This window comes from Myotis lucifugus, unplaced genomic scaffold (assembly GCF_000147115.1).
Source record: "Myotis lucifugus unplaced genomic scaffold, Myoluc2.0 scaffold_332, whole genome shotgun sequence".
In the NCBI taxonomy this organism is placed as follows: Eukaryota; Metazoa; Chordata; class Mammalia; order Chiroptera; family Vespertilionidae; genus Myotis; species Myotis lucifugus.
Window position 1 is genome coordinate 488,888 of NW_005871380.1, and position 22,845 is coordinate 511,732.

General features: G+C 57.4%; 5 protein-coding genes, 1 long non-coding RNA gene and 2 other non-coding genes across 15 annotated transcripts; 5 read left to right on the forward strand and 3 right to left on the reverse strand.

The window, feature by feature from the left end:
- Positions 1-1,439: 1,439 nt before the first annotated feature.
- NDUFB10 (NADH:ubiquinone oxidoreductase subunit B10) lies at positions 1,440-3,791 on the forward strand. Its single transcript, XM_006100893.3, has 4 exons — positions 1,440-1,690; positions 2,865-3,003; positions 3,168-3,307; positions 3,551-3,791. The coding sequence occupies exons 1-4, from the start codon at positions 1,543-1,545 to the stop codon at positions 3,658-3,660; spliced, it is 537 nt and encodes a 178-aa protein (XP_006100955.1). The 5' UTR covers positions 1,440-1,542; the 3' UTR covers positions 3,661-3,791.
- RPS2 (ribosomal protein S2) lies at positions 3,779-6,168 on the reverse strand. The gene is made up of 8 exons (XM_006100894.3): positions 6,031-6,168; positions 5,682-5,861; positions 5,512-5,601; positions 5,150-5,257; positions 4,719-4,892; positions 4,477-4,636; positions 3,985-4,076; positions 3,779-3,897 (listed from the first exon to the last, which is right to left on the reverse strand). Exons 2-8 carry the CDS (start codon positions 5,856-5,858, stop codon positions 3,817-3,819), a joined length of 882 nt encoding a protein of 293 aa, XP_006100956.1. The 5' UTR covers positions 5,859-5,861; positions 6,031-6,168; the 3' UTR covers positions 3,779-3,816.
- On the reverse strand, positions 4,962-5,095 carry LOC111828338. Its single transcript, XR_002832177.1, has one exon. It is a non-coding gene; the product is annotated as a small nucleolar RNA SNORA64/SNORA10 family (small nucleolar RNA).
- A 117-nt stretch (positions 6,169-6,285) lies between the features above and the next one.
- LOC111828333 lies at positions 6,286-6,724 on the forward strand. The gene is made up of 2 exons (XR_002832167.1): positions 6,286-6,348; positions 6,585-6,724. It is a non-coding gene; the product is annotated as an uncharacterized LOC111828333 (long non-coding RNA).
- LOC111828335 lies at positions 6,395-6,517 on the forward strand. Its single transcript, XR_002832174.1, has one exon. It is a non-coding gene; the product is annotated as a small nucleolar RNA ACA64 (small nucleolar RNA).
- Positions 6,725-6,874: 150 nt separating the features above from the next.
- RNF151 (ring finger protein 151) lies at positions 6,875-10,443 on the forward strand. 2 transcript variants are annotated; one of them, XM_014466318.2, is made up of 5 exons: positions 6,875-6,895; positions 7,715-7,922; positions 8,298-8,443; positions 8,746-8,842; positions 9,940-10,443. In XM_014466318.2, exons 2-5 carry the CDS (start codon positions 7,920-7,922, stop codon positions 10,441-10,443), a joined length of 750 nt encoding a protein of 249 aa, XP_014321804.1. In that variant the 5' UTR covers positions 6,875-6,895; positions 7,715-7,919. The 2 variants fall into 2 exon arrangements, with proteins under 2 accessions (XP_014321804.1, XP_006100957.1); XM_006100895.3 differs by lacking the exons at positions 6,875-6,895; positions 7,715-7,922 and having other exon boundaries at positions 8,001-8,443.
- A 1,422-nt stretch (positions 10,444-11,865) lies between these two features.
- Positions 11,866-18,156, forward strand: TBL3 (transducin beta like 3). 3 transcript variants are annotated; one of them, XM_006100897.3, is made up of 22 exons: positions 11,866-11,984; positions 13,419-13,470; positions 13,568-13,663; positions 13,751-13,798; positions 13,911-14,052; positions 14,139-14,223; positions 14,307-14,477; positions 14,559-14,634; positions 14,716-14,809; positions 14,896-15,077; positions 15,166-15,307; positions 15,387-15,445; positions 15,531-15,634; positions 16,111-16,258; positions 16,337-16,567; positions 16,657-16,727; positions 16,812-16,968; positions 17,047-17,105; positions 17,378-17,481; positions 17,570-17,641; positions 17,728-17,886; positions 17,975-18,156. In XM_006100897.3, the coding sequence occupies exons 1-22, from the start codon at positions 11,944-11,946 to the stop codon at positions 18,079-18,081; spliced, it is 2,400 nt and encodes a 799-aa protein (XP_006100959.1). In that variant the 5' UTR covers positions 11,866-11,943; the 3' UTR covers positions 18,082-18,156. The 3 variants fall into 3 exon arrangements, 2 of the variants coding, with proteins under 2 accessions (XP_006100959.1, XP_023620219.1); XM_023764451.1 differs by having other exon boundaries at positions 13,419-13,464; XR_002832166.1 differs by lacking the exons at positions 17,047-17,105; positions 17,975-18,156.
- On the reverse strand, positions 18,094-21,568 carry NOXO1 (NADPH oxidase organizer 1). 5 transcript variants are annotated; one of them, XM_023764453.1, is made up of 10 exons: positions 21,546-21,564; positions 20,944-21,035; positions 20,473-20,638; positions 20,287-20,367; positions 20,068-20,143; positions 19,778-19,958; positions 19,454-19,635; positions 19,247-19,360; positions 18,827-18,944; positions 18,094-18,738 (listed from the first exon to the last, which is right to left on the reverse strand). In XM_023764453.1, exons 3-10 carry the CDS (start codon positions 20,536-20,538, stop codon positions 18,471-18,473), a joined length of 1,086 nt encoding a protein of 361 aa, XP_023620221.1. In that variant the 5' UTR covers positions 20,539-20,638; positions 20,944-21,035; positions 21,546-21,564; the 3' UTR covers positions 18,094-18,470. The 5 variants fall into 5 exon arrangements, with proteins under 5 accessions (XP_023620221.1, XP_023620222.1, XP_023620223.1 ...); XM_023764454.1 differs by having other exon boundaries at positions 20,989-21,568; XM_023764455.1 differs by having other exon boundaries at positions 20,068-20,140; positions 20,944-21,568.
- Positions 21,569-22,845: the final 1,277 nt, after the last annotated feature.

Below are 22,845 nucleotides of genomic sequence, written 5' to 3' on the forward strand. Positions count from 1 at the left end.
ACCGTGGGACCTCACCCGAGAGCTTCCAATAAACGCGATATTTCGCTCTTACCCTGCCTGTCTTGGTCAATTTATTGGCTTTGGTCAGATTAAATCTTACATCTCAGATTAAACCTTACATTAAACCTAACAGTAACCCCTTCCACTGAGGGAATGAAGCATAGAAGAACCTGCTGCAGACTCAGGGCAGAGGGAATGCCATTGGAGCTGGAGCGCTATAGGAAATTTGGGTGTGATGGGACTGGCTCCAGGCACACAGGCCAAGGGCAGGAGGGTTGGACACAGAGCCACAAGCTACTTGGGTTCCTCCCTCGAGTTTACTTTTTTCTGTTTCTGCTGCATGATCTTTGAGTCCCTCTGCTCCCAGGCAGCAGCAGAAGGTCCTCATCTCAGCACTGTCAGGTCATCATGGCAAAGGCGGAGGCTCAGCCCTGCCTCCATTGGGTTCCCTCGTTCCCTCCGATGTTGTGGGCCAATGTTATGATTCTTTGGGTCTGGCAGTGTGTGATTCCAAGAGTTCATGATTTGAAGAGGTGGCATTTCTGTGATTCCAGATTCTGAGTGTCCGTAGAGTTGATGGCTCTGTGTCTCTGGGCCCAGCCTTTGGACAGGAAATGATCAGCACCCTCCTGCCTTAGTGCTGGCCAGGGGCCATGCATGCCAGGTGTGGAGATCGCAGAGGGCAGCCAGCAGGGCCCTGGTCAGTAGAGGTGCCTCAGGGACACAACAGTGCTCAGGACCAGGATGAAACCATCAGAACAGGACCAGAGCACCCTGTGCCCCAAATAGGAACCACTTCTCCTTATAAATGAGGGCTCTCAGGGGCAAGCGCTGCCTTCTGCTCTGCCCCAGGCAGGCCCCCCAAGAAAGGCCCCCCAGAGAAGGCTGTAGGAAATGAGCAATCCAAGAGGCATCCTGGAAGAGTTGATGTTGTTTATGAGTAGTTGGTTGTTTGCTCTGCTGCCCTGAGTTCTCCAGGAGAGCCCAGCTGTGTTCATCTTGTTCCTCACTACACTTAGCACAGGCCTTAATAGTTTACTTATTCAGTCTCCTTTTATTATTTCTTTTTAAATATTTTTATTGCATTTTAGAGAGAGAGGAAGGGAGCAGGAGAAAGAGAAACATTAATGATGAGAGAGAATCATTGATCAGCTGCCTCCTGCACGCCCCCTACTGGGGATGGAGCCCGCAGCCTGGGCACGTGCCCTTTACCGGAATCGAACCCTGGACTCTTCAGTCTGCAGGCCGACGCTCTGAGCGAAACCGGCCAGGGCTTGTTTTTAGAATGTAAGCAGGGACACTCCATAGAAACCCGGGAGGGCGCCACCTGTGCATTGGCGGCGCGTGTGCATTGGCGCTTCAGTCCCACGAGGGGGCGCCCACGTCGTGTCGAGAGCAAGTCCCATGCTGCCTCGCGAGCTCCGCCCGCCCTGCGCAGGCGCAGCCGCCCTCGGGCGTCCTTTGCTGCGGGCGGACCAGGCCGCGCTGCGGGGCGAAGGCAGGGACACGGTGCCCGAGGTTGAGCCGCCGGGAGCCGCCGCCATGCCGGACAGCTGGGACAAGGACGTGTACCCCGAGCCCCCGCGCCGCACGCCGGCGCCGTCGCCGCAAACCTCGCTGCCCAACCCCGTCACCTATCTGACAAAGGCCTTCGACCTCCTCGTGGACCGGCCTGTGACCCTCGTGAGAGGTACGGGCTCCACCCGGTCCCCGCTGCTCCCCGAGTTCCCCGGCACTGCGGACCCCGTGGCCTAACCTGGACACCCGCCGCCATCCGGGGCGCCCACCCGTAGATCTTCGGGCCTCATCGCCTACTTAGACCCCCAACCACACCCCCAGGCCTTGCCTCGGGGACGCCCCCTTCCAAGACCCCTCGGTTCTCTCGGGCTCCCACCGCGTGGGGGACTCGCCACGCAATCCGGTCTCCCGCTTCGCCCAATTAGGGGTGGTTTGCCTATCGCAGTCATCCGTGTCCTGGGGCTTGTGAGACCCGTCTCCCTGCACGCTCCCCATCCTGCGTTGTGTACAGTCGGGGTCAGCAAACGGGTTTTGAAGGGAAGGGGTTCTTTGCTGACCCTCGGCACGCCTGCAGAGTCATCGGGTGGTCGGGTGATGGCCGAGTTCCTCGCAGCCTAGACGTGCTATGTATGACTTGTCCTCCGTGTGTGCCCAGATTGCTCCATGTCAAGTTTAAAACAGTGGCTGCCCAATTTGTGGTTCAGCCATGTGGGGGGCGGGGTGGCAGCAAGAATACGTTCTGCCCTCAGTCACTAGTGCCTGGCAATTCATCCATATTAGTTTAACCAATTCCATTCATTAAACAAAACATTTGGTGTGCATGGCGTGCTCTTTTGTTAGGGAGGATCAAGTCAGCATACCAGATGCCCAAGGTCTGGAAAAGGCAGGGGACCCACTCCCTGTGTGTTGCTATTTCTTCCCTGGTCCCACTTGTTGACCTCCTATGGGGGAGTTTAGGCCAGGTGAGTGGGGGCAGAACTGGGACTAGAATCCCTGCTGGTGGCTCTGTGAGAGTCTGTCTACACACTGCAGTGGATTCTGTGTTGGCTGGCAGGCCGGGTGCAGGTTGCCTTCACTGTGCTCAGTCCCGTCTGTAAATAAGGACCTGCCCCATAGAGTTGTTGGGGGGGGTGGAGCGGGGAGACAGGGACAGTAACAGGGAGCTCCATAAAACCTAGTTGCCCTTCCCAGCCTACACTGGAGTCAGTTCACTTGCCAGTCTTTGTGAAAGTTGAGGACATGGGAAATCTGCCCCTCCTGTGGCGTATTAGCAATGAAGCAGAGTCCATCTAAACCGTGCCCTGACCAAACCAACGGGACCTGAGCCTGGGGGCTTCTCTTTGCAGAGTTCATAGAGCAGCAGCATGCAAAAAACAAGTATTACTACTACCACCGGGAGTTCCGCCGGGTGCCGGATATCACCGACTGCAAGGAAAAGGATGTCTTGTGCATGTTTGAAGCAGAAATGCAATGGAGAAGAGACTAGTACGTCTGCCCTTGACGGGAACAGAGCCCTGCACAGCGGCCATATCATGCCCAAGATCTTGGGGGTGGAGGGGCCAGATAGGGTCCAACCCATGCTTTCATTCCCTTGGGGTGCAGAGAAACGACTCTTTGTAGACCACCTTTCTTGTTCCCTTTTCTTTCAGCAAAGTTGATCAAGAAATTGTCAACATTATCCAGGAAAGGCTGAAGGCCTGTCAGCAGAGGGAAGGCGAGAGCTACAGGCAGAATTGTGCTAAGGAGGTGGAGCAGTTCGAACAGGTGGCCAAGGCCTACCAGGACCGTTGTGAGTGAGCCTCATCTCAGCCTGACCCTCCTGCTTGCTAGCCAACCCTCTATTCCTAACAGCTGTGGGCACTGAAATAACCAGTTCTCAGATCAATGTACTTTCCCAAAGCCTCTGCAGGGTATAAGAGGGAATTACCACTGTGCCCCAGGTCCCCTTTCTACCAGTAATTGTCTTGGATGCTTGACTTTACCTGCCACATTATGGCAGAAGTGGCCCAATGACTCTCCCATCTCTTCCCAGATCACGAATTGGGAGCCCATTATTCAGCCAGGAAGTGCCTGGCAAAACAGAAGCAGAGGATGATCGAAGAGAGAAAAGCTGCCAGAGAGGCTGCTGCTGCTGCTCATTGAGTCCCTCCCACATGAATGACCGTCTCTTGCTGAATAAAAACAGTGACAAAACCCGTTTCTGGTGTCACCTTCAGCCCTCAACCTTGACTCATTGATGAGCCTAAATAAAAGGCAACTATTAGCAGGCTTAATTCACTTTATTTTTCTTGTATAAAATTATGTGGTGGCCACAGCGGGAGCCTGGGTCCTCTGCACAGAAACTCTGGTGTGGGTCTTGACAAGATGGTCAGTGAATTCCTAGAAAGACAAGACAAGGCATTCGCTGTCGAGCCAGGCACACACTGCATTTGCATTGGTTAACAAGGTAGTGGGGGAAGGCAGTACCTGATAGGGAGACTTGGTGAACACGGTCTCTTTCCAGAGATCTGGGGTGAGATAGCTGTAGGTCTTAGAGATGGCATCAAAGGTGGCCTTGGCTAGAAAAGGGAAAAGGGTTGGTGGATTTACCCAAAACACAATACTTCAGATATAGGCTGGAGCTGTCCCGCTCCTAGAAGACGTTACTTTGCATTTAGGGCAGGGGTTCTCAAACTTTTTAAGCAGGGGGCCAGTTCACTGTCCCTCAGACTGTTGAAGGGCCGGACTATAGTTTAAAAAAGAACTATGAACAAATTCCTATGCACACTGCACATATCTTATTTTGAAGTAAAAAAACAAAACAGAAACAAATACAATATTTGTATTTGCATGTGGCCCACGGGTGTAGTTTGAGGACCCCTGATTTAGGGCTTTCCTCTCTCTGAAAACAGGCCACCAACCACCCATACTGTGATTAAGCAGTGCTCAGAGGTCATAGCCCTTGTGTAGGCCACCTACCGAAGTTGCCCAGGGTGGCAGTGCAGCCCCTGGCCGACGTGTAGCAGTCGTCAATACCAGCCATCATCAGCAACTTCTTGGGCACAGGGGCCGAGACAATGCCCGTACCCCTGGGGGCAGGGATGAGGCGCACCAGTACAGAGCCACAGCGGCCAGTCACCTGAAAGGGTTGGAGTCAGAAGGCTGGGGCTGGAGAGGCTGTGCCACTGAAGACCCCATCAGTCACCCGTCACCCAGCCTACCTTGCAAGGTACAGTGTGGGGCTTGCCGATCTTGTTTCCCCAGTAGCCTCGCCGCACGGGCACAATAGAGAGCTTGGCCAGGATGATGGCTCCCCGGATGGCAGTGGCTACTTCCTTTGAGCACTTCACACCCAGACCGACATGTCCATTGTAGTCCCCAATGGCAACAAATGCCTGCGAAGAGACTGAAGTGGCTGGCGGTCCACTGACCAGCACAGCCTCAGTAACCACCACCCGAGCGAGGCCTGTTGCACCCCTCAAGCAAAGGCTGGCCACTGCGAGGCCAACCTGAGGTCCTGAGGAGAGCCTTTCTCTCTCTCCCCATTACGAAAGCCACACGTGTGAAAGCAAGTGTGACAGTGCAGAGCTGGGAGAGCCTCCCAAAGCCCGTGGCAGCGGCAGCCCAGGAAAGCACAAGGTGGCTGGGGTACCTTGAACCGGGTCCTCTGGCCAGCACGTGTCTGCTTCTGCACAGGCATGATCTTCAAGACTTCGTCCTTGAGGGATGTCCCCAAGAAAAAGTCAATGATCTCCGATTCCTGCGAGAAATGAGATTTGTGAAAAACACGATTAAAATAAACACCATCTCTGGACATCAGTCATTGGGAGACTTAACGTGGCTTCCTTGTTGATAACCCAACGTCAGAGACCGACTACCCATACACTCACAGAACCTATCAAACAAATCCCGGAGCCCCCCAATAAATCTCATCCCTCATCCCGAGACCAAATGAGACTCCCCAAGGCTGCACCTGCCTAACATCCGGGAGGGAAAAAAGGACCCGCGCGTTACCTTGATGGGCAAGGAGAACAGGTAGATTTCCTCCAGGGACTTGATTTTCATGTCCTTGACCAGGCGGCCCAGCTTGGTGACAGGGATCCACTGGAGGGAAAAGGCGCCGATGAGGACAGAATGCCCGGGGCCGCCCACGGGGCCGTCTGGCGCGCACAGCCCGGACCTACCTCCTTGTCCTCGGCCTTGCCTCCACGAGCTCCGCGGCCTCGGCCCCGGCCCCGACCCCGGCCGCGACCCCGGCCCCGGATGCCGCTGCCAAATCCTCCACGGAAGCCGCCGCGACCTCCCAATCCGGGGCCCCCGGGGCCTCCGGGCCCTCCCGCAGCACCGGCGTCATCCGCCATTTGCTAAATTGAGCGACAAAAAAAACAGTCAACAAGGCCCTAGCACTCGCGGTCCCCTGGACTGGGGCTCCCTCCCGCCCAAGATGCGGCCACACCATCCCCGGTCCAGACCGACGTCCGCGGACCGCCGCCGCTGAGGCCCCGACCCAAACCAATGAGAACGAGCACTCACGTGTTTCGTCGGAAAAGAAGAACAAAGATTGCTGGGAGGGAGAATTTATATGGCTCCAAGTGCCGCGAGAACTAGACCGCAAGGTCCCTATCGCGAGTGTTCCCAGGGCCTCCAAGGCAGCTTGTGATTGGCTTCACGGGGCCCCGTCAGCTCTGCGTGCGCCTGCGCGTCTCCGGGCTCGCGGAGTCGCTATAAATGCCGCTCCGCCGCGCGCTCGCCTCCTCCGGCTGCAGGTACGTCGGGTTGTGCATGTGGCTCCGGGCTCGCGGAGTCGCTATAAATGCCGCTCCGCCGCGCGCGCGCCTCCTCCGGCTGCAGGTACGTCGGGTTGTGCATGTCGGTGGGCGGTGGTCGGGAGGTCGGCGTTGGTTGAAAATCACCTGCGGCCTTGGCCGTGACCGTGGGTGAGATTCGGCGCCCAGAGCCACCGGGGGCCTCAGCTCACTGTCCACACGATGTGGGAAGTGAAACCCAGGCCCCGACACGCGCCGCGGCCCGGGTGTTACCGATCGCGTGCTCTCATGTCAGGTCCTCACCCCGTTTTCTGCCCGCAGGGCTCCCGGATGCCCCAGCTGAGGCCGACGCCGCCAGGATCGTGGCAGTAGGGAGACTTCGCTGTCCTCTTTCTTATTTATCTCCTTCAATTATGTTGTCTCTGTCTTAATTTTTTAAATAAAGCTGTTGGTCTAACTCATGCGCATGTGGGTGTTTTTTGGTCCCCTGCCTGTCATCCTGGAAAATGCATCTGTGGACCCTGAGATCAGTGTGTGCCGTGAAGGAGAGACCCGCGTCGGCCACCTTTTCCTCCTAGACAGCCCTGTTCTCCTTCGGATGCCACACGGGGGTGGAACTTCGCGTCTCCAAGGTTGGGGGGTGACTCCTAAGGGCCCACAGAGAGAGATAAAGTACCTTGAGCTTGATGGGAGTCCCGCTGGGCCTGGTAGCCATTAGTAAGGACAGGAGTGTAAGATTCACAGTTCAAACAGCGGCCCCCTGATCACTTCCCGCAGGACAGGGTTAGGGTCTTTAGGGTGTGATGAGTGAACCACTCGGTGGTATGGAAATACACTTTTCTGTTCTGTGCTTGACATGTTGGAACATACTGTTCTCTCAGGTTGGAATTGATTTCCCTATGCCTTTCTCATAGGCCTGCCCAGATGGTCCGAGCCTACCTACTCTGGGAGGTTTTCCCACAGGCTAGCTCTTCCTGTACTGTATGTAGGTGGCGTGGCAATCTGGTCCTCATTTCCCTGGTCTGTATCCTGGAGCACCTTGGGTCTTAGATCCTAAAGCCCCTGAGCTCTTGGAGAACTAGCCACCAGGGCAGCACTATTTTAGGAGGGAGAGGGGAGCCATCCCTTCATTCCTGCTGAAGCCTCGGTCTTGGGGATACTGTCGCTAGGAGTTTGATTCCTGGCCTAGTGTAGCTTGGGGATCAGCTGTCAGTCACCATCAAGACGGGCTAGCCCATAGACAGGTTTGGCTCAGCAGATAGAGCGTCGGCCTGCGACTCAAGGGTCCCAGGTTCGATTCCGGTCAAGGGCATGTACCTGGGTTGCGGGCACATCCCCAGTGGGGAGTGTGCAGGAGGCAGCTGATCGGTGTTTCTCTCTCATTGATGTTTCTAACTCTCTATCCCTCTCCCTTTCTCTCTGTAAAAAATTAATTAAAAAAAAAAAAAAAGACAGGGGCTATAGGGACCTACCCCAGGTCCGTGCCCTTTTAGAGAGGGGAGTTAAGAGCCAGGTGGTGCAGAGTCCCAGTGGGCCCTGGGCCAGGACTGTGATTGGCCTGCTTTGGGACAATGCCACTGTGATGTCGGCCCACTCCCCTGTGAAATGGAGGCTCCTCAGCCCCAGGGGTCAGAAGCTGCTGTCTAGACACATATCATGGTGAGTCTAAGACCCTCTTGCCTCTGGCCCTTATATTTGTGCCTAAATCCAGAGATTTGCCCAGAGCTGAACTCCAATTCTGAGAAAGGGTGGACAATGGCTTACAAGCTCCCAAATGGAATGAGGAAAGCTTTCAGAGGACTCTGGCCAAGAGTAAATCCAGGCCAAGGCCAGCTCCTAAAGCTGGGGATTAGGATTCAAAGGTCTTGACCCTCACAGCTGCCCCCTCAGAGTGCTGACCCACCCCTCCACTCGAGGCTCTCACGTGGCCCACCTCCCTACCCAAAGCTTGCTGGGGTCTCCCTCTTGGCATATGGAATGGGGTGACCAGATCCTGGTCCCTGCCAGCCTCTGATGCTGGCCTGGCCTTTTCAGAGTGGCGGGTATGATCTCAACCTCTTCACCAGCCCTCCCGACAGCAACTTTCTGTGCTCTGTCTGCCATGGAGTTCTCAAGAAGCCAGTGAGGTTGCCATGCAGCCACATCTTCTGCAAGAAGTGCATTCTCCGGTGGCTAGCCAGGTGCTACTGGGTTCCCAAGAGGCTGGGAGGCAAGGGTGGGGATAAGGACCATTTCTGTAAACCAGGACAGAAAGGAAGGTCTGCAAAGCCATGGCCATAAGATTCAGCTGCTAAATCTGAGACTGAAATTTGTGGGTCCCCTCACCATGTGTTATCTGCCTGCAGCCCCTGGCCAGGCCTCAGAGCTGAGAGGTCCCTATAAAGCCCTCTCATGCCTCTTTCAGCTAAAGAGAAGGGACCTACATGTTGCTGCCACTTGCTCCCTTCCCAATCCCAACACTCACCCGACCCCTGCCTCCTAGGCAAAAGACCTGTCCGTGCTGCAGGAAAGAGGTGAAACGGAAAAAGATGGTCCGTGTGAATAAACTCCGAAAGACCATTGGCCACCTGGAAGTTAAGGTAGTTCAAAGCACCCACTGCCACCAACCTCCTTGTGTCCCTTGGGGGATGGGGCAGAGCAAGGAGAGGGAGCTAGGAGAATCTCACCCTCAGAGAACTGAGGGTTTATACTCCAGCAACAGACTGCAGACTTGGGGTCATCAGCCCTGTCTGAGTTCCATTTACTTGCATTGTGACTTTGAGCAAGTTACATAACTACTCAGCTCCTGGGGCCTCAAATGAAAGTGGGGTTTTTTTTTGTTGTTAATCTTCACCAGAGGATATTTTTTCCATTGATTTTTTTTAGAGGGAGGAAGGGAGGGGAGAGGGGAGTGAGAGAGAAAGACACACACAATTGGTTGCCTCTCGCATGCACCCTGACTAGGGCCAGGGATCAAACCTACAACCCAGGTATGTGCCCTTGGCTGGAAATTGAACCCAGGACCCTTTGGTGTGCTGACTAATGCTCTAACCACTGAGGGGCACCAGCCAGGGCTCAAATGTAAAATGGAGATCAGAACATTTTTAGAGGATAATGTATCTGCTGTCAGCCATTAACTCCAACCTCCTAATTTTGTAGATGGAAAAACAGGTTAAAAACAGCCCAGCCAGCGTGGCTCAGTGGTTGAGCCTTGACCTACGAACCAGGAGGTCACAGTTCGATTCCCCGTCAGGGCACATACCTGGGTTGCAGGCTCGATCCCCATGTGGGGTGTGCAGGAGGCAGCCGATCAATGACTCTCATCACTGATGTTTCTCTCTCCCTCCCTCTCTGAAATCAATAAAAATATATTAAAAAGAAAATAAAAACCTGCCACACATGCATACATGCAATCGTCTAGTGCAACTCAGCCATGCACCTCTGTTTTCCAAGTGTTAGGCCTCAACCCGCCCCCCTCCTCTCAGAGATCTAGGTTCTTCCCACCTCTAAGCATTTGTCCACCTGTTCCCCTTTTCACATCATTGGTGCTGTTAGAGCTTGGGAGGTTCCCAGTTAGTTCCCTGGTTCCTAGTCAGTGGAATGTATGTCATGGGTGGGTAATTATTTGGGGGTGGGCAGCTTAAAGGCTGGCAATGCCTGACCTGGTTTGGCTCACCTTGTTCTCCCCCACCCCTAGTGCAAGAACGCCGAAGCTGGCTGTTCGGTGACGTGCCCCCTGGCCCATCGCAAGGGGCACCAGAACTCGTGCCCTTTCGAGCTAATGGCCTGCCCCAACGAGGGTTGCATGGTGCAAATACCGCGTGGGACCTTGGTGGCACACCTGCAGCGCTGCCAGCATGGGACCCAGCAGCGCTGCGCCCTGGGCTGTGGTGCAAACCTGGGCCCAACAGAGCATGGACCCCACAACTGCCACTGTGAGCTGCGCGAAGCCTGGGGCCAGCGCCAGGATCGCAGCCAGACCCTGGTGCTGTGCCTGCTCCAGCACGTGCGCAAGGTGCACCGCACCACCAACCTCATCTGCTGGCAGCTGGCCCAACTAGGGAACTTCCTGGAGAATGACGCGCTGCTCCTAGGTGCACGGCAAGAGGATGCCCCTGCGCAGCAAGAGGAGGCCGAGGCCACCCCGGAAAGCAGCACTGGGGCTGATGGGTGGGGGGTCCAGGACCAGAGTACCTTGTAAATTGAGGGATAAATAAACACGAGCCCTGAACTGGCTTGCTCCCGCCATCTCTGTGCTTGCAGCCCTCCGCCTCTGCAGGCACTACTCCCTTCACCCTGCAGGGACACTTCGGCCTCTCTCCCTCCACCTCTCCCAAGTTCTTTGCCACCACTGGGTTTTAACACTGGCTCTTTTCCCTGCCCAAAAGCTCTATCACTCACTCTCCTTTGCCTGGCTACTTTCCACTCAAATTAATGTCTCACAAGGGTTTTTCCCAGTCTTCTTTCCAGTTACTTTCTAGCAATTTGCTTACCAGCTTCATAGCCATTGGCACAAACAGCTCAAATTCCTGAGCTGAGTAAAAGCCCCCTCATCACAATGACTCACAGTGAATCCCCATTATCTCTGACCTCCTCCCCTTATAAATCTCCCTGCTCACTCCCTGAAGCTACCTGGGCTTCAATTGCTCCTCCTAACGCCAGCCCTGTGCAGAGGCTGTTCCTTAGCCGGAAGCACTGTTCTAGATAACCACAGGGCTCCCTGCTCCACCCACTTCAGGGTTCTGCTCAGGGGTCACCTTCTCCATGAAGCCTCCTCCACAACCCCATGTACAACTGCACTCCCTGCCCTGGCTGGGTATCTCAGCTGGTTAGTGTCATCTGAAATATGCTAAGGTTGCGGGTTCGATTCCTAGTCAAGGCAGATAGAAAGATGACGTATTATAGAAGAAACCTATATAATTATCCAGTAAAACTTTATTATCCAACGTCACACCAATACCTTCAATAAAAAATAAAATAGCCGAAACCGGTTTGGCTCGGTGGATGAAGGAGCGTCCGGCTGGGGACTGAAGGGTCCCGGGTTCGATTCCGGTCAGGGGCATGTACCTGGGTTGCGGGCACATCCCCAGTGGCAGATGTGCAGGAGGCAGCTGATCGATGTTTCTGACTCTATCTCTCTCCCTTTCTCTCTGTAAAAAAATCAGCAAAATATATTTTTTTAAAAGTACATTTAAAAAAAATAAAGTAAATAAAATAAAATAGCCCTCACTGGTTGGCTCAGTGGATAGAGCGGCGGACTGAAGGGTCCCAGGTTCGATTCCAGCCAAGGGCATGTACCTTGGTTGTGGGCACATCCCCGGTGGGGGGTGTGCAGGAGGCAGCTGCTCGATGTTTCTCTGTCATCAATGTTTCTGACTCTCTATGCCTCTCCCTTCCTCTCTGTCAAAATAAGATATATTTTTTTAAAAAATAAATAAAATAGAATAAAATGCCAGCTACCTAGTGAACGCAGTCTGTGCCATCCCACCGGCCCCAGCCGGAATACAACCCAACCTCCAGGCCGGAAACGCCTCTGCCAGCTTCCGCTTCCTGACGCTGCAGCCACTGCCACCGGCGCGGATCGCACGGTCGTAATGACGTCACAGTAGAGACGCGCGGTGACGCCAGTGAAGCGCGCCGGCAGGACGGAGAGGCGCTCGGGTCTCCCCCACGCGGCGGCGGCGGCTGCGGCGGCAGCGACATGGAGGAGCCTGCGGCCGGACTGAGCCGCTTCAAGGCCAAGTGAGCGGGTCACGGGCTGTGGGCGCCGCCGGGGAGGGAGCCGGGGTCGCGGCCGGAGTAGCGCAGGCGCCCGCCGCGGGTCTGATGTGCATTCGGGTGGGGAGGCGATGGGGACTGTGGACGGACCGGTCCGCGGGGGCGTGGAGGCTGTAGCCATAGTGTAAGGTGGGAGAGCCAGCAATGGCTGCTCGCGGGGAGGGGGCCTGGGCCCGGGCAGGTTATTAAATTAGGAGCCCGTTTGGGAGGGGACGAGAGGTCCTAGAGAAGGAGGAGGGGGCGGACTGAACACAAAGGGAGGCTGGTCCTGGATGGGAGCGGACCTCTGACACCCGCGGGTAGCGGAGAACCGCCACCTTTGGGTCAGGCGGCTGGGGCTCTCACCTGCTGTCCCTCTCCTCCAGGGAGCAGGAGGGCAGGTCAGGAGATGGGCCGTCAGCAGTGGCCTAGAAGCCCCGAGTCCCGTGCTTTTTCCCAAGCCTCTGCTGAACATCTCAATGCTCAGTGTCCGGAAAGGGACAGGCTCCGCCGCGCCCTTTGGAGCGCAGTTTGATGGGATAAGGGTTTCAGGCAAATCATTGTCCTCAGTGGCTGTGACAGGCACTAGCAGAAGAAGCCCGAGTGGATGGTCTACGGGTTGGGGGTTGGAGGCTTTGTTTCATCTTGGCAATAGGCTTACCCCAGTGGATTAGTCAGGGGCCATTGAAAACTGGCAAGAGAGGTCCAGGCCACCCACAGGGAACAGCCTGGTCGAAACAGGAAAGGTTAGCAGTGGCCCCTTTGGGCAGTGTCTTGGAAACATGTGAGGAGAGGAGTGGATTTTAAGGCAGAGTTGTGTTCTAATTGGCCCTTTTGGCAGCAGGGTTTGAGAGAGTGGGTGGGCGGCTGGTGAAGAGGCTGCAGCATCTCTCCAGAGGGAGCGGTGTAGTGACCTGGACCAGCATGGAGGCAGCCGAGCAGGATGGAATAGGACTACTTGGGGACTGAGATGCAGGCCAGGCTGGGGAAGGAGGAAGGGTTGGGGAAGGCTTCAGGCTGGACCTCAGGGATGGTGTTGAGTGTGTTACCATGGGCCGGTACTCAGGCCTGGCCTCCCATGGCCAGCAGGGGGCCCCCAAGGCCTGGCCTGATCTGCACTGGGGAGTCTCTGGGAAGACTGGACTGTTTGGACAGCATATGCTGTTGTGGGACCCTCTGTGGATCAGCAACCCAGCTCGGGGTCTCAAAATAATCTGTAACAGGGGGGATACCAAACACCCAGCTCACAACAGTGAAAAAGAACTCATCACCACCAGTACCCCATCCCCTACTGCTGTCCAGGGGCTGTCACAAGGACCTATTGGATTGGACCTCTGGGAGTGCACCCAGCACAGGGCTTGGCACTAGGGACCAAGGGGTGGGGGATTCACTCACTCTCTTTCTCTGTCCACCCTCCAGCTATGCTGTCGAGCGCAAGATCGAGCCTTTCTACAAGGGCGGGAAGGTGCAGGTACCAGCTGGGGGTTTTAGGTGGAGAGGGGGGCAGAGTGGTGGGGCAGGCAGGGATTGCAGGGTGTTATCTTGACTGAGACCCCCTCTGTCCCCAGCTGGACCAGACTGGGCAGTACCTCTTCTGTGTCTGTGGTACCAAAGTCAACATCCTGGAAGTGGCCTCAGGGGCCATCCTGCAGAGCCTGGAGCAGGTGAGGGCAGGGAGAGCCAGGGTTAGGGACTGGTGTGGAAAATAAGCCTATTCTCATAGCATTCTGTGCGCCCACTCTTGCCCCTAGGAGGACCAGGAGGACATTACTGCCTTTGATCTCAGCCCTGATGATGAGGTATGTGGGGCAGGGACAGGAGGTGGGTTCTAGTACTTGAGTCCATGAGGATGGGTGGCCTTGCCTCTACCCTCCACCCCCCACCCCCCAGGTAAACTACATCCTCCCCTAGGTGCTAGTGACAGCCAGTCGGGCACTGCTGCTGGCTCATTGGGCCTGGCGAGAGGGCAGTGTCATCCGCCTGTGGAAAGCGATCCACACAGCCCCTGTGGCCACCATGGCCTTCGATCCCACCTCCACACTGCTGGCCACAGGTAGGGCCCCAGCAGGTGGATGGGCCGGCTGGCGGGCACGGGGCTTGGGGCACACCAGCCCCCTCACCTCAAACACATTTCCACAGGCGGCTGTGATGGGGCTGTGCGTATCTGGGACATTGTGCGGCACTATGGGACACACCACTTCCGGGGCTCGCCAGGTGTCGTGCAGTGAGTAGGGACAGCAGAGCCTGGGTGAGTGGGGCATCACGCTGGGAGGGCACCGCTCACCTGCCGCACCTACCTACCTGCAGTTTGGTGGCCTTCCACCCGGACCCCGCACGCCTGCTGCTCTTCTCCTCAGCCACAGACGCCGCCATCCGCGTATGGTCGCTACAGGACCAGTCGTGCCTGGCTGTACTGACTGCCCACTACAGCGCTGTCACCTCACTCACCTTTAGTGCTGATGGCCACACCATGGTCAGGTCAGTAACCAGCTACCCAGGTCTTAGCAGGCGGGGAGGGCCATGGCTGAGATCTGGGAACTGAGGTGGCTGTTTCCCCAGCTCGGGCCGGGACAAGATCTGCATTGTCTGGGACCTGCGGAGCCACCAGGCCCTGAGGACCATCCCTGTGTTTGAGGTGGGGCAGCCGGGGGGTCAGGGCCAGTGAGTGGGTTAGGGCTGGGAGTGGGGCTGCCACCTCTGACCTGCTCCTCCGCAGAGTGTGGAGGCCGCCGTGCTGTTGCCAGAGGAGCTGGCACCCCAGCTGGGTGTGAAGTCCACGGGCCTGCACTTCCTGACAGCTGGCAACCAAGGTGTGTGGGGCCAGGCCAGGGCGGGCAGCAGGGACTGGGGGTGGCCCACGGACCTGTGAGTCCCAGCAGCCTCTGTCCCCGCATAGGTGTGCTGCGCGTGTGGGAGGCGGCCTCGGGGCAATGTGTCCACACACAGCAGCCGTTGTCAGGCCCTGGGCGGGAGCTGACCCACTGCGCCCTGGTCCGAGCTGCTGGCCTGCTCCTCAGTGTCACTGCTGACCACAACCTCCTGCTCTATGAAGCACATTCTCTGAAGCTGCAGAAACAAGTGAGCACTGCCCCCTGGTCAACCCTCGGTCTGGGGATGTAGGCCCTCTTCTCACGTGAGCCCTGGCTTGTGTCCCTCCACCCTGCAGTTTGCCGGCTACAGCGAGGAGGTGTTGGATGTCCGGTTCCTTGGGCCTGAGGACTCCCACATTGTCGTGGCCTCCAATAGCCCCTGCCTGAAAGTATTTGAGCTACAGACATCCGCCTGCCAGATTCTCCATGGCCACACAGGTGAGGGTGCCAGGCTGACGCTCCTGGGACCCTTTCCCTTAATTGATCTCTGACCGTTCTCCTTCCACTTTTCTTTCAGATATTGTCCTTGCCCTGGATGTGTTTCGGAAGGGGTGGCTCTTTGCCAGCTGTGCCAAGGTGAGGTACCCCAAGAGGTGTGGAGGTACAGGTCCCCAGTGGGAAAGTCTGGCCCAGCCTCTGTCCTCACCCCTCCCGTCCCCAGGACCAGAGCATTCGCATCTGGAGGATGAACAAGGCTGGCGAAGTGACCTGTGTGGCTCAAGGCTCTGGGCACACACACAGCGTGGGCACCATCTGCTGCTCTAGGTAGTGGGCCAGGGCTGGGGTGCAGAGTGTCACAGACGTGGAGACCTAGGCCCTGCTGATGGAGTCCCAGCTCAGGGAGACGGAGAGGAGAAAGTGGTGCCTTTGACCTTGCTCTTTGAAGCTTCAACCTAGGGATCTAGAGTAATGAACAAAGCACCCCAGGTGCCATTGTTGGATGAGGGGTTCCTAGGAAGTGGCCTTGGAGCTGGGTGGATGAAAGGGGTAGGATGTTGGCGCAGAGAGAATGACACTGAACAAGTCCAGGTTGAGAAGGCGCTTCCTGCATTTAGGGTTGGGGTCCCATTATTGGGACAAAGTCACCTGCGGTGGCAGCACCAAGAGTAGGCAGTGTGGGCTTGAAGTGCAGACAAGTGGTCCCAGAGATGTGTTTGGGTAACGCAAGCCATCTGCCTTTTGCAGGCAGGCCTGGCAAAGGCTCATCGGGTGTCTTTCCCTGCCCCCCAATTGGGCTTTAGGCTGAAGGAGACCTTCTTGGTGACGGGCAGCCAGGACTGCACTGTGAAGCTGTGGCCCATCCCCAAAGTCCTGCTGTCCAAGAGCATAGCCCCAGACAGTGGCCCTGTTCTCCTACAGGCCCAGGCGACACAACGCTGCCACGACAAGGTGAGCATACGGGTGGCAGTGTGGCAGGGCCCTCACTGGGATAGGGGTATCTGAGCTGCTACCTGTTGCCATCACTAGGACATCAACAGTGTAGCTGTTGCTCCCAATGACAAGCTGCTGGCCACAGGCTCACAGGACCGCACAGCCAAGCTCTGGGCCCTGCCACAGTGCCAACTGCTGGGTGTCTTCTCAGGCCACCGGCGTGGCCTCTGGTGTGTCCAGTTCTCACCTATGGACCAGGTGCTGGCCACTGCCTCAGCTGATGGCACTGTCAAGCTCTGGGCATTGCAGGACTTCAGCTGCCTTAAGGTAAGCTGCCCCACCCCAGGCCCGGCCCCCACCCCAGTCCTGGTCCCTACCTGATCCTGTCTCATACCCTCCCTGTCCCAACCCTGCAGACTTTCGAGGGGCATGATGCTTCTGTGTTGAAGGTGGCCTTTGTGAGCCGTGGTACACAGCTGCTGTCCAGGTGACTGGGCTGGGGACGGGGCAGGGGTTGTGGTGAGCTGGGAGCAGGTCCCAGTGCTGAGCCCCCTCCCAATCCCAAACCCAGCGGCTCTGATGGGCTCGTGAAGCTCTGGACCATCAAGAACAATGAGTGCGTGAGGACGCTGGACGCCCACCAGGACAAGGTCTGGGGGCTTCACTGCAGCCAGCTGGACGACCGTGCTCTTACTGGCGCCAGTGACTCCTGTGTCATCCTCTGGAAGGTGTGTGGGCATTGGTGCAGTGGGTGAAGAGTGGGCAGGGCAGCCTGAGGTTCCACTCTGACCCCAGTCTGACCCCAGGATGTTACCGAGATGGAGCAGGCAGAGGAGCTGGCCAAGCGGGAGGAGCAGGTGGTCAAGTAAGTCTGAGGGTCCCACCCAGCCTCCTTGTGAGTGCCACCCATATGGCTGCGCCTCCCATGCGTCAGCATCACCCTCCCCTCGGGGTAGGGTATGTTAGCATCACCCCTGCTTTGCGACATGGGGAAACTGAGGCTCGGAGCACTGACACAGGTCACCATCAGTGAGTGCTCAGGCCTGGTCTGCTGACTCCTAGGCCAGCCCCCTGATGGCTCTGCCTTCAGCCCCAGCCCTAGCCCTGTGGCCCTGTCCTCCCTCCTTCCCCCGCCAGGCAGCAAGAATTGGACAACCTGCTCCAGGAGAAGCGGTACCTGCGGGCGCTGGGCCTGGCCATCTCCCTGGACCGGCCCCATACTGTGCTGACGGTTATCCAGGGTCAGTGCTGCCTCAGGGGTGGAGGGGGAAGGAGGGCCCTCAGGCCTGTCCTGCTCCTTCCCTGGGGCTTATCTTCCTCCTCCCGCAGCCATCCGGAGGGACCCTGAGGCCTTCGAGAAACTGGAAGCCACCGTGCTCCGACTTCGGCGAGACCAGAAAGGTTCGGGGCAGGAGGGTAGGGGCTGGACAATGCCTGATAGGAGTGGGGTGGCCAGCAGGCAGGTCTGACCGTCCTGTCACCCGCAGAGGCCTTGATGCGCTTCTGTGTCACGTGGAACACCAACTCGCGGCATTGCCACGAAGCCCAGGCCGTGCTGAGTGTGCTCCTGCGGCACGAGGCCCCGGAAGAGCTGCTGACCTACGAAGGTGTGCGGGCCTCGCTCGAGGCCCTGCTGCCCTACACAGGTACATGGACACAGCCCTGGGTGGGGTAGGGAGTAGCCTGGCCGGGCTCCGTGGACCCCCCGCCCCTGACATCCTCTGTCACCCCCAGAGCGGCACTTCCAGCGGCTCAGTCGGACCCTGCAGGCAGCCACCTTCCTAGACTTCTTGTGGCACAACATGAAGCTGCCCACCCTCCCTGCCCCCTCTGCCCTCTGAAACACCAGAAGGTTTTTTGTTTGTTTGTTTTTTATTTTTGTTTTTTGTTGAAACACCAGAGTTTTTATCCCAGTTCCCTCTGTCGGTTTGGTTTTGTCTCACCCCAGGTCCCAGGCTACAACCTTGGCCAAACACCGCCCCTGTGCCTTGGCCTGTGCAATCCAACAGGCCCTGCCCCTCAGCGTGGACACTGAGTGTGGGTTAATCAGATCTTCACTCAGAGGAAATGGGAGAGTGTAGCTTCCTGGCCCTGCCAGCCAGAGAGTCCCACCCTCCCCCTGCCCTGGGGGCGGTGTGGCTGCCATCAGTCTTCCCCGGGGTCTGGAGCCTCTGGCCGGGCCGCTCCAGCTGTGGGGTACACAGCACTCTCCATGCGGTTCCACACACCCTCAAGGATGTCCCTGACTCCGGGGGTCCCTCCCCAGTGCCCTACGGGTGATGGTGCAGCAGCGGTTCTGAATGGCACTCAGCAGGGGGCGGGCTGGCACAGTAGGAGGAAGTGTCATGACCTGGGGGGACTTGGGGGAGCTTTGGGCCTCCCCCGCCCTGTTCTCGCCACCCTCTGCCCCAGAAGGGAGCCCCGGTCCATTCAGGAGCGTGCCGAGCCCATCTGCCTGCAGTAACACAGAGGGGAGAAGGCCTGTGCGGCCACCGAACCTGCAAGGAGGGCAGAGTTTGGTCAGCACTTGGCCCTGCCCTCCCAGCCCAGTTGGACTCTGTCCCCCTCCCCCCACCAAAGCCCCACCTGCACAGCCACCAGCCGCGGTCCGACATTTCCAGCACGCGCACTCTTGCCCCCGCAGGCACTGACAGCTCGTCGGCCCGGCTGCCTTCGTAGGCTTGGGAAGCACAGAACTGGGAGCCTGGGAGTGGGCACTCGGTGGTTACCACAGGGCTTCCATCTCCTTCCCCTCATCGATCTCTCACTGAATCCCCCTTCCAGGCTCTCCCTCTCTGTGTCTCTGCTAATGCCAGGGACCATTCCAAAACAAAACCCCTGGGGCTCAAGCCCACTATGGGGCCCGAGTACCTGCTAGGGGACTGCTGCCACCACCTAGTCTTTCCACGGCATCTCACCCTTAGGTCAGGTGCTTTCTGTCCCCCAGCCTTGCTGCTCACTGCCCAGCAGTGGTGGGGGGCATGGGGAGGGGATGAGTCTCATTACCACTACTCCTTAAGGGCTGCCTCCCATCTTGTCCTTGGCCCAGGGCCACCTCCTCCAAGTAGGGAGCAGGAAACCATGCTGTCTGCTGGTCTTCATTAGCCACCAGCCACCAACCTGTACACAGAAGGTGGGCAGGGGTTCAGGTCCCCCGCATGCTGGGATCCTGGCTGCAGCAGGTCAAGCCCCCAGACTCCTGCCCAGCCCCACCTGAGGGGTGTCGCAGCAGCACATCTAGGGCCTCCTGGGCCTGCGCATGGAAGGGTTGGCCCCGTGTATCCTGGGTACTGAAGGGCTGCAGACAGTGCAGGCGCAGAGCCTCCAGGCTGCCTATGGCAAGACTGCCCACAGGGCGAGGTGGGGGCTCTTCCAGGACGGGCAGGATCACCAGGCTGGAAAGGGTGGTCGCAAGAGAGGGGTGTGGGGATGGGCTGCCACGCTTCACCCGGCCTTGTACTGCCTGGGCCCTTTCCCCACCACTCGGCCCCCACCGCCCAAATGCTTCCCTCAGGGAGTTAGGGGCGGGTCAGGCACCTGCCAAGTGGTAGTGAAGGCTCCAGGTCCTGGAGCTGTGGCTCGAAGAAGGCGGTGAGCAACGGCCCCCTGGATACTTGCTCTGCCTCCAGCAGCGCCTGAGAATAGGCCTCCAGCAACTGCAGGCGCGCCAGGCCACGGCCTTTGCGCCCCCCACGCGCCAACAGTGATGTAGATGCGTCTATGGGCACCACAGGGGACAGACCATGGGACCCCACCCCAGGGCTCCCATCACCAGGTTGCTGCTCCTGCCCCTACCCCTACCCCTCCCAGAATCCCTGGTGCCTGACCTGGAAGTTTGGGGAGAACTCGGTCGGATCTCCGCAGCAGGCCTGCCTCCACCGGGAAGGTCTCCTTGAGGATCTTCTAAGGGAGAGAACCGGCATATCGGTCTTTGAGAGCCCACTGGGTTACCTTGGGAGGGTGGGGGGATCTCGCTGGAAGCCAACCCAGGGGTGAGGGCAGGCATGGTGGGGCTGTCACTCGGAGGAAGTCCCAGGTTCACTCACATGGAGCCTCTTAAACTCGTCCCAGCTCCTCCGCACCAAGGTGTTGCTGTCATCCGACCAGCACACAGAGAAGGCGAACATCTGTTGGGAGGAAAGGCTGGGGGCACCTGGGAGGGTCTGGACCCTGAACTTCCTCCCTCCTTCCCTCCCTAGTTCCTCCTAAGGTCCACAGGGACCAGCACTTACTTGGAGCTTCTCTATCTGCACCAGAGCTGCTGCACGGACTGACACTGGGTGCCGAGGGCCCACCATAGCTGTGGTCTCACGGGCCCAGGTCCTAGGCTTCTGGAGTCAGCAGCGTGTGGCAGAATAGCCCGCGGGCTCCCTAGCCGCACAGGGACTGGAGGTGCTTCTGGGCACCCGGAAAGACTGGTTGGAATTCCCCTGATGCCTCAGACCTGCCAGGGGCATTCCCGCACTGCCCTCCCCCTGTCCTTAGCTTCCTCATTGGGCCTCCAACCGAAAATCTGGATGGAGGAGGGGGAGCACAGAGGCGGTGGAGGGGCTGGGACTGCTGCCCTGGGAGGTGGAGAAGGCAGAGCCCATCAAAGTGCCGCTAGGCCTGGCCCACCCTCCCTGCTCTCCCAGTCCCGCATAATGCTGGGGTTGGCGAGAGCCTCCTGCAAGGGGTGCCCCCTGCATCGCTTTTGAACTTGCCTGGACAGCTAACACAGTTGTCATCAGGAACGGCTTAATCCTCACCTGGGAGGGAAGATTTCTTAATGTCCCCAAGTCACAAAGGAGGAAATCTGTATTAAGTGAATAATGTCAGTTTTTCCGTATGTGTTGGGGAGGGTCGGATCTCACAGGCTCACCCCAGAGGTTCCCCTCCCTGTGGTGGTCCATCCATCTCTACAGTCACTGGCACTTGGGGGGGGGGGGGGGGTGACTAGGATTGTTTTGAGAGTTGCCTCTAAATTTATAATTTATTACAAGTTACTGCAAACACAGCCTCTGAGATCAGGAGTGACCATTCCCCCACTGGGATGGTGAGAAGACCCTGTAGTCTCCCGAGGATGTGCCCAGGTACCCCACAATTCCGGGCTGCTTCCTTTCTTTCAGGGGAGATTTCTGGAGCTGCATCTAACCTTGGTGCACAGTGTTCCTCCTGCTGTTGAGGCCACCAGCTCTGTGTTGGGACCCCACCCCAAGCCCCTCAGGGAGGAGTCGGTGTCTAGGGCATCCCTCCAGGAAACCACGTGGCCTGGACAAAGGGCTTTTGTGTGTCCCTCCAGCGGCTCTCTCTGAAGCTTTCAAACCTTCGCTGGTCTTGGCCTGGACAGTGAACACCTGCTGCATGGGCCTGATTTTAGAATGCCTTTAGCCCAACTGTCTCACTCTCCCCGATCTCAGTGGGGGCTGTGCTGAGGGCGTCTGGCCTGGCAGCGTCAGGTAGGAACAGACCCTGCTCCCCTGGGAGACAAAGGACAGAGGCGAGGGAAGGGCCAGTTTACTAACAGCCAGGGACCTAGAAGGCTGCGGAGGCCCCCTCAACTAACCCACTGAGAGCCCCCTGCTTCCACACTCCCCACAACCCTGGATCCTTCCCACTCTTCCCCTCTCCATAGCCCCCACCCTTATCTCTCACCTGGGCAACTACAAGTCCCCCACCCCACCCCCCACCTAATGCCCATGTTCCTTACTTGCTCCCATGAAATTGACTCTCCAGAGAAATCTTTGCAAAACAGAAATGGGATCAGGTAGAGGTAGCCCTACCCAAAACTGTCCAGTACCTTCCCACAGCTCTCAGAATAGATTCCCAGTTCCCAAGGCAGCTGACAAGGTCCTTGGCGGGCCCTTGCCCACCTCTGGATTTCTCCCCAGGTCCTGTCCCCCCCGCCTTTCAGCCTATGCAAGGGGCTGAGACCTCCCACCTCCAGCCTTGTCCTTGACTGCCCCCTTCAGCTGATTCTGTATCTTTCAGGCCTCTGCATAAGGGTCACCTTCTCAAGGAGGCCACCTGCATTTACCACGCCCTGTTATGGCCCCCTCCGCACCATAGTTTGTAAGTGAACATTTATTAGTGTAACTCCCCCCCCCCTCCACCCCGCCCCCGTCTTGACCACTGGGACTAGGAGGTCAGGGTTGGGTCTGCTACCCGCGCTGCCATTAGTCACGAATATCAGCTGTATCATATTCTAGATAAAAATCTCGGAGAAGTGAAGACGTCAGGACAAGAACTTTATTATCTGATGGACCTGGGTAGGGGGCAGAAGGCTTTTGCGGGAGGCTCTGTGCTGAGAGAAAGTCCCAAGCTGCTGAGCTGAAGTAATGGATCATGTTCACTAAGCCCCGGAAATCTCCTCCCTTCAATTTTATATGGAAATGACTAAGGTAAAGACAGTTGGAAGGATAACAGGTTGATGGCCAACAGCATTTGGCATTGGAAGACCCAGGTTTTATCCCAGGTGTTGGAGGAGGTAATTCAAGAGTCAGCCTTCAGAGAATATTCAATTTCCCAAAATCTGCTAGAAGAAGGAGGTTCATTTATAAGGCATAAGGCTGATTTGTCCCACAGCAAAGTTAGCTAAAAAAGAAATGGCTCCTCTGTGATAAAGG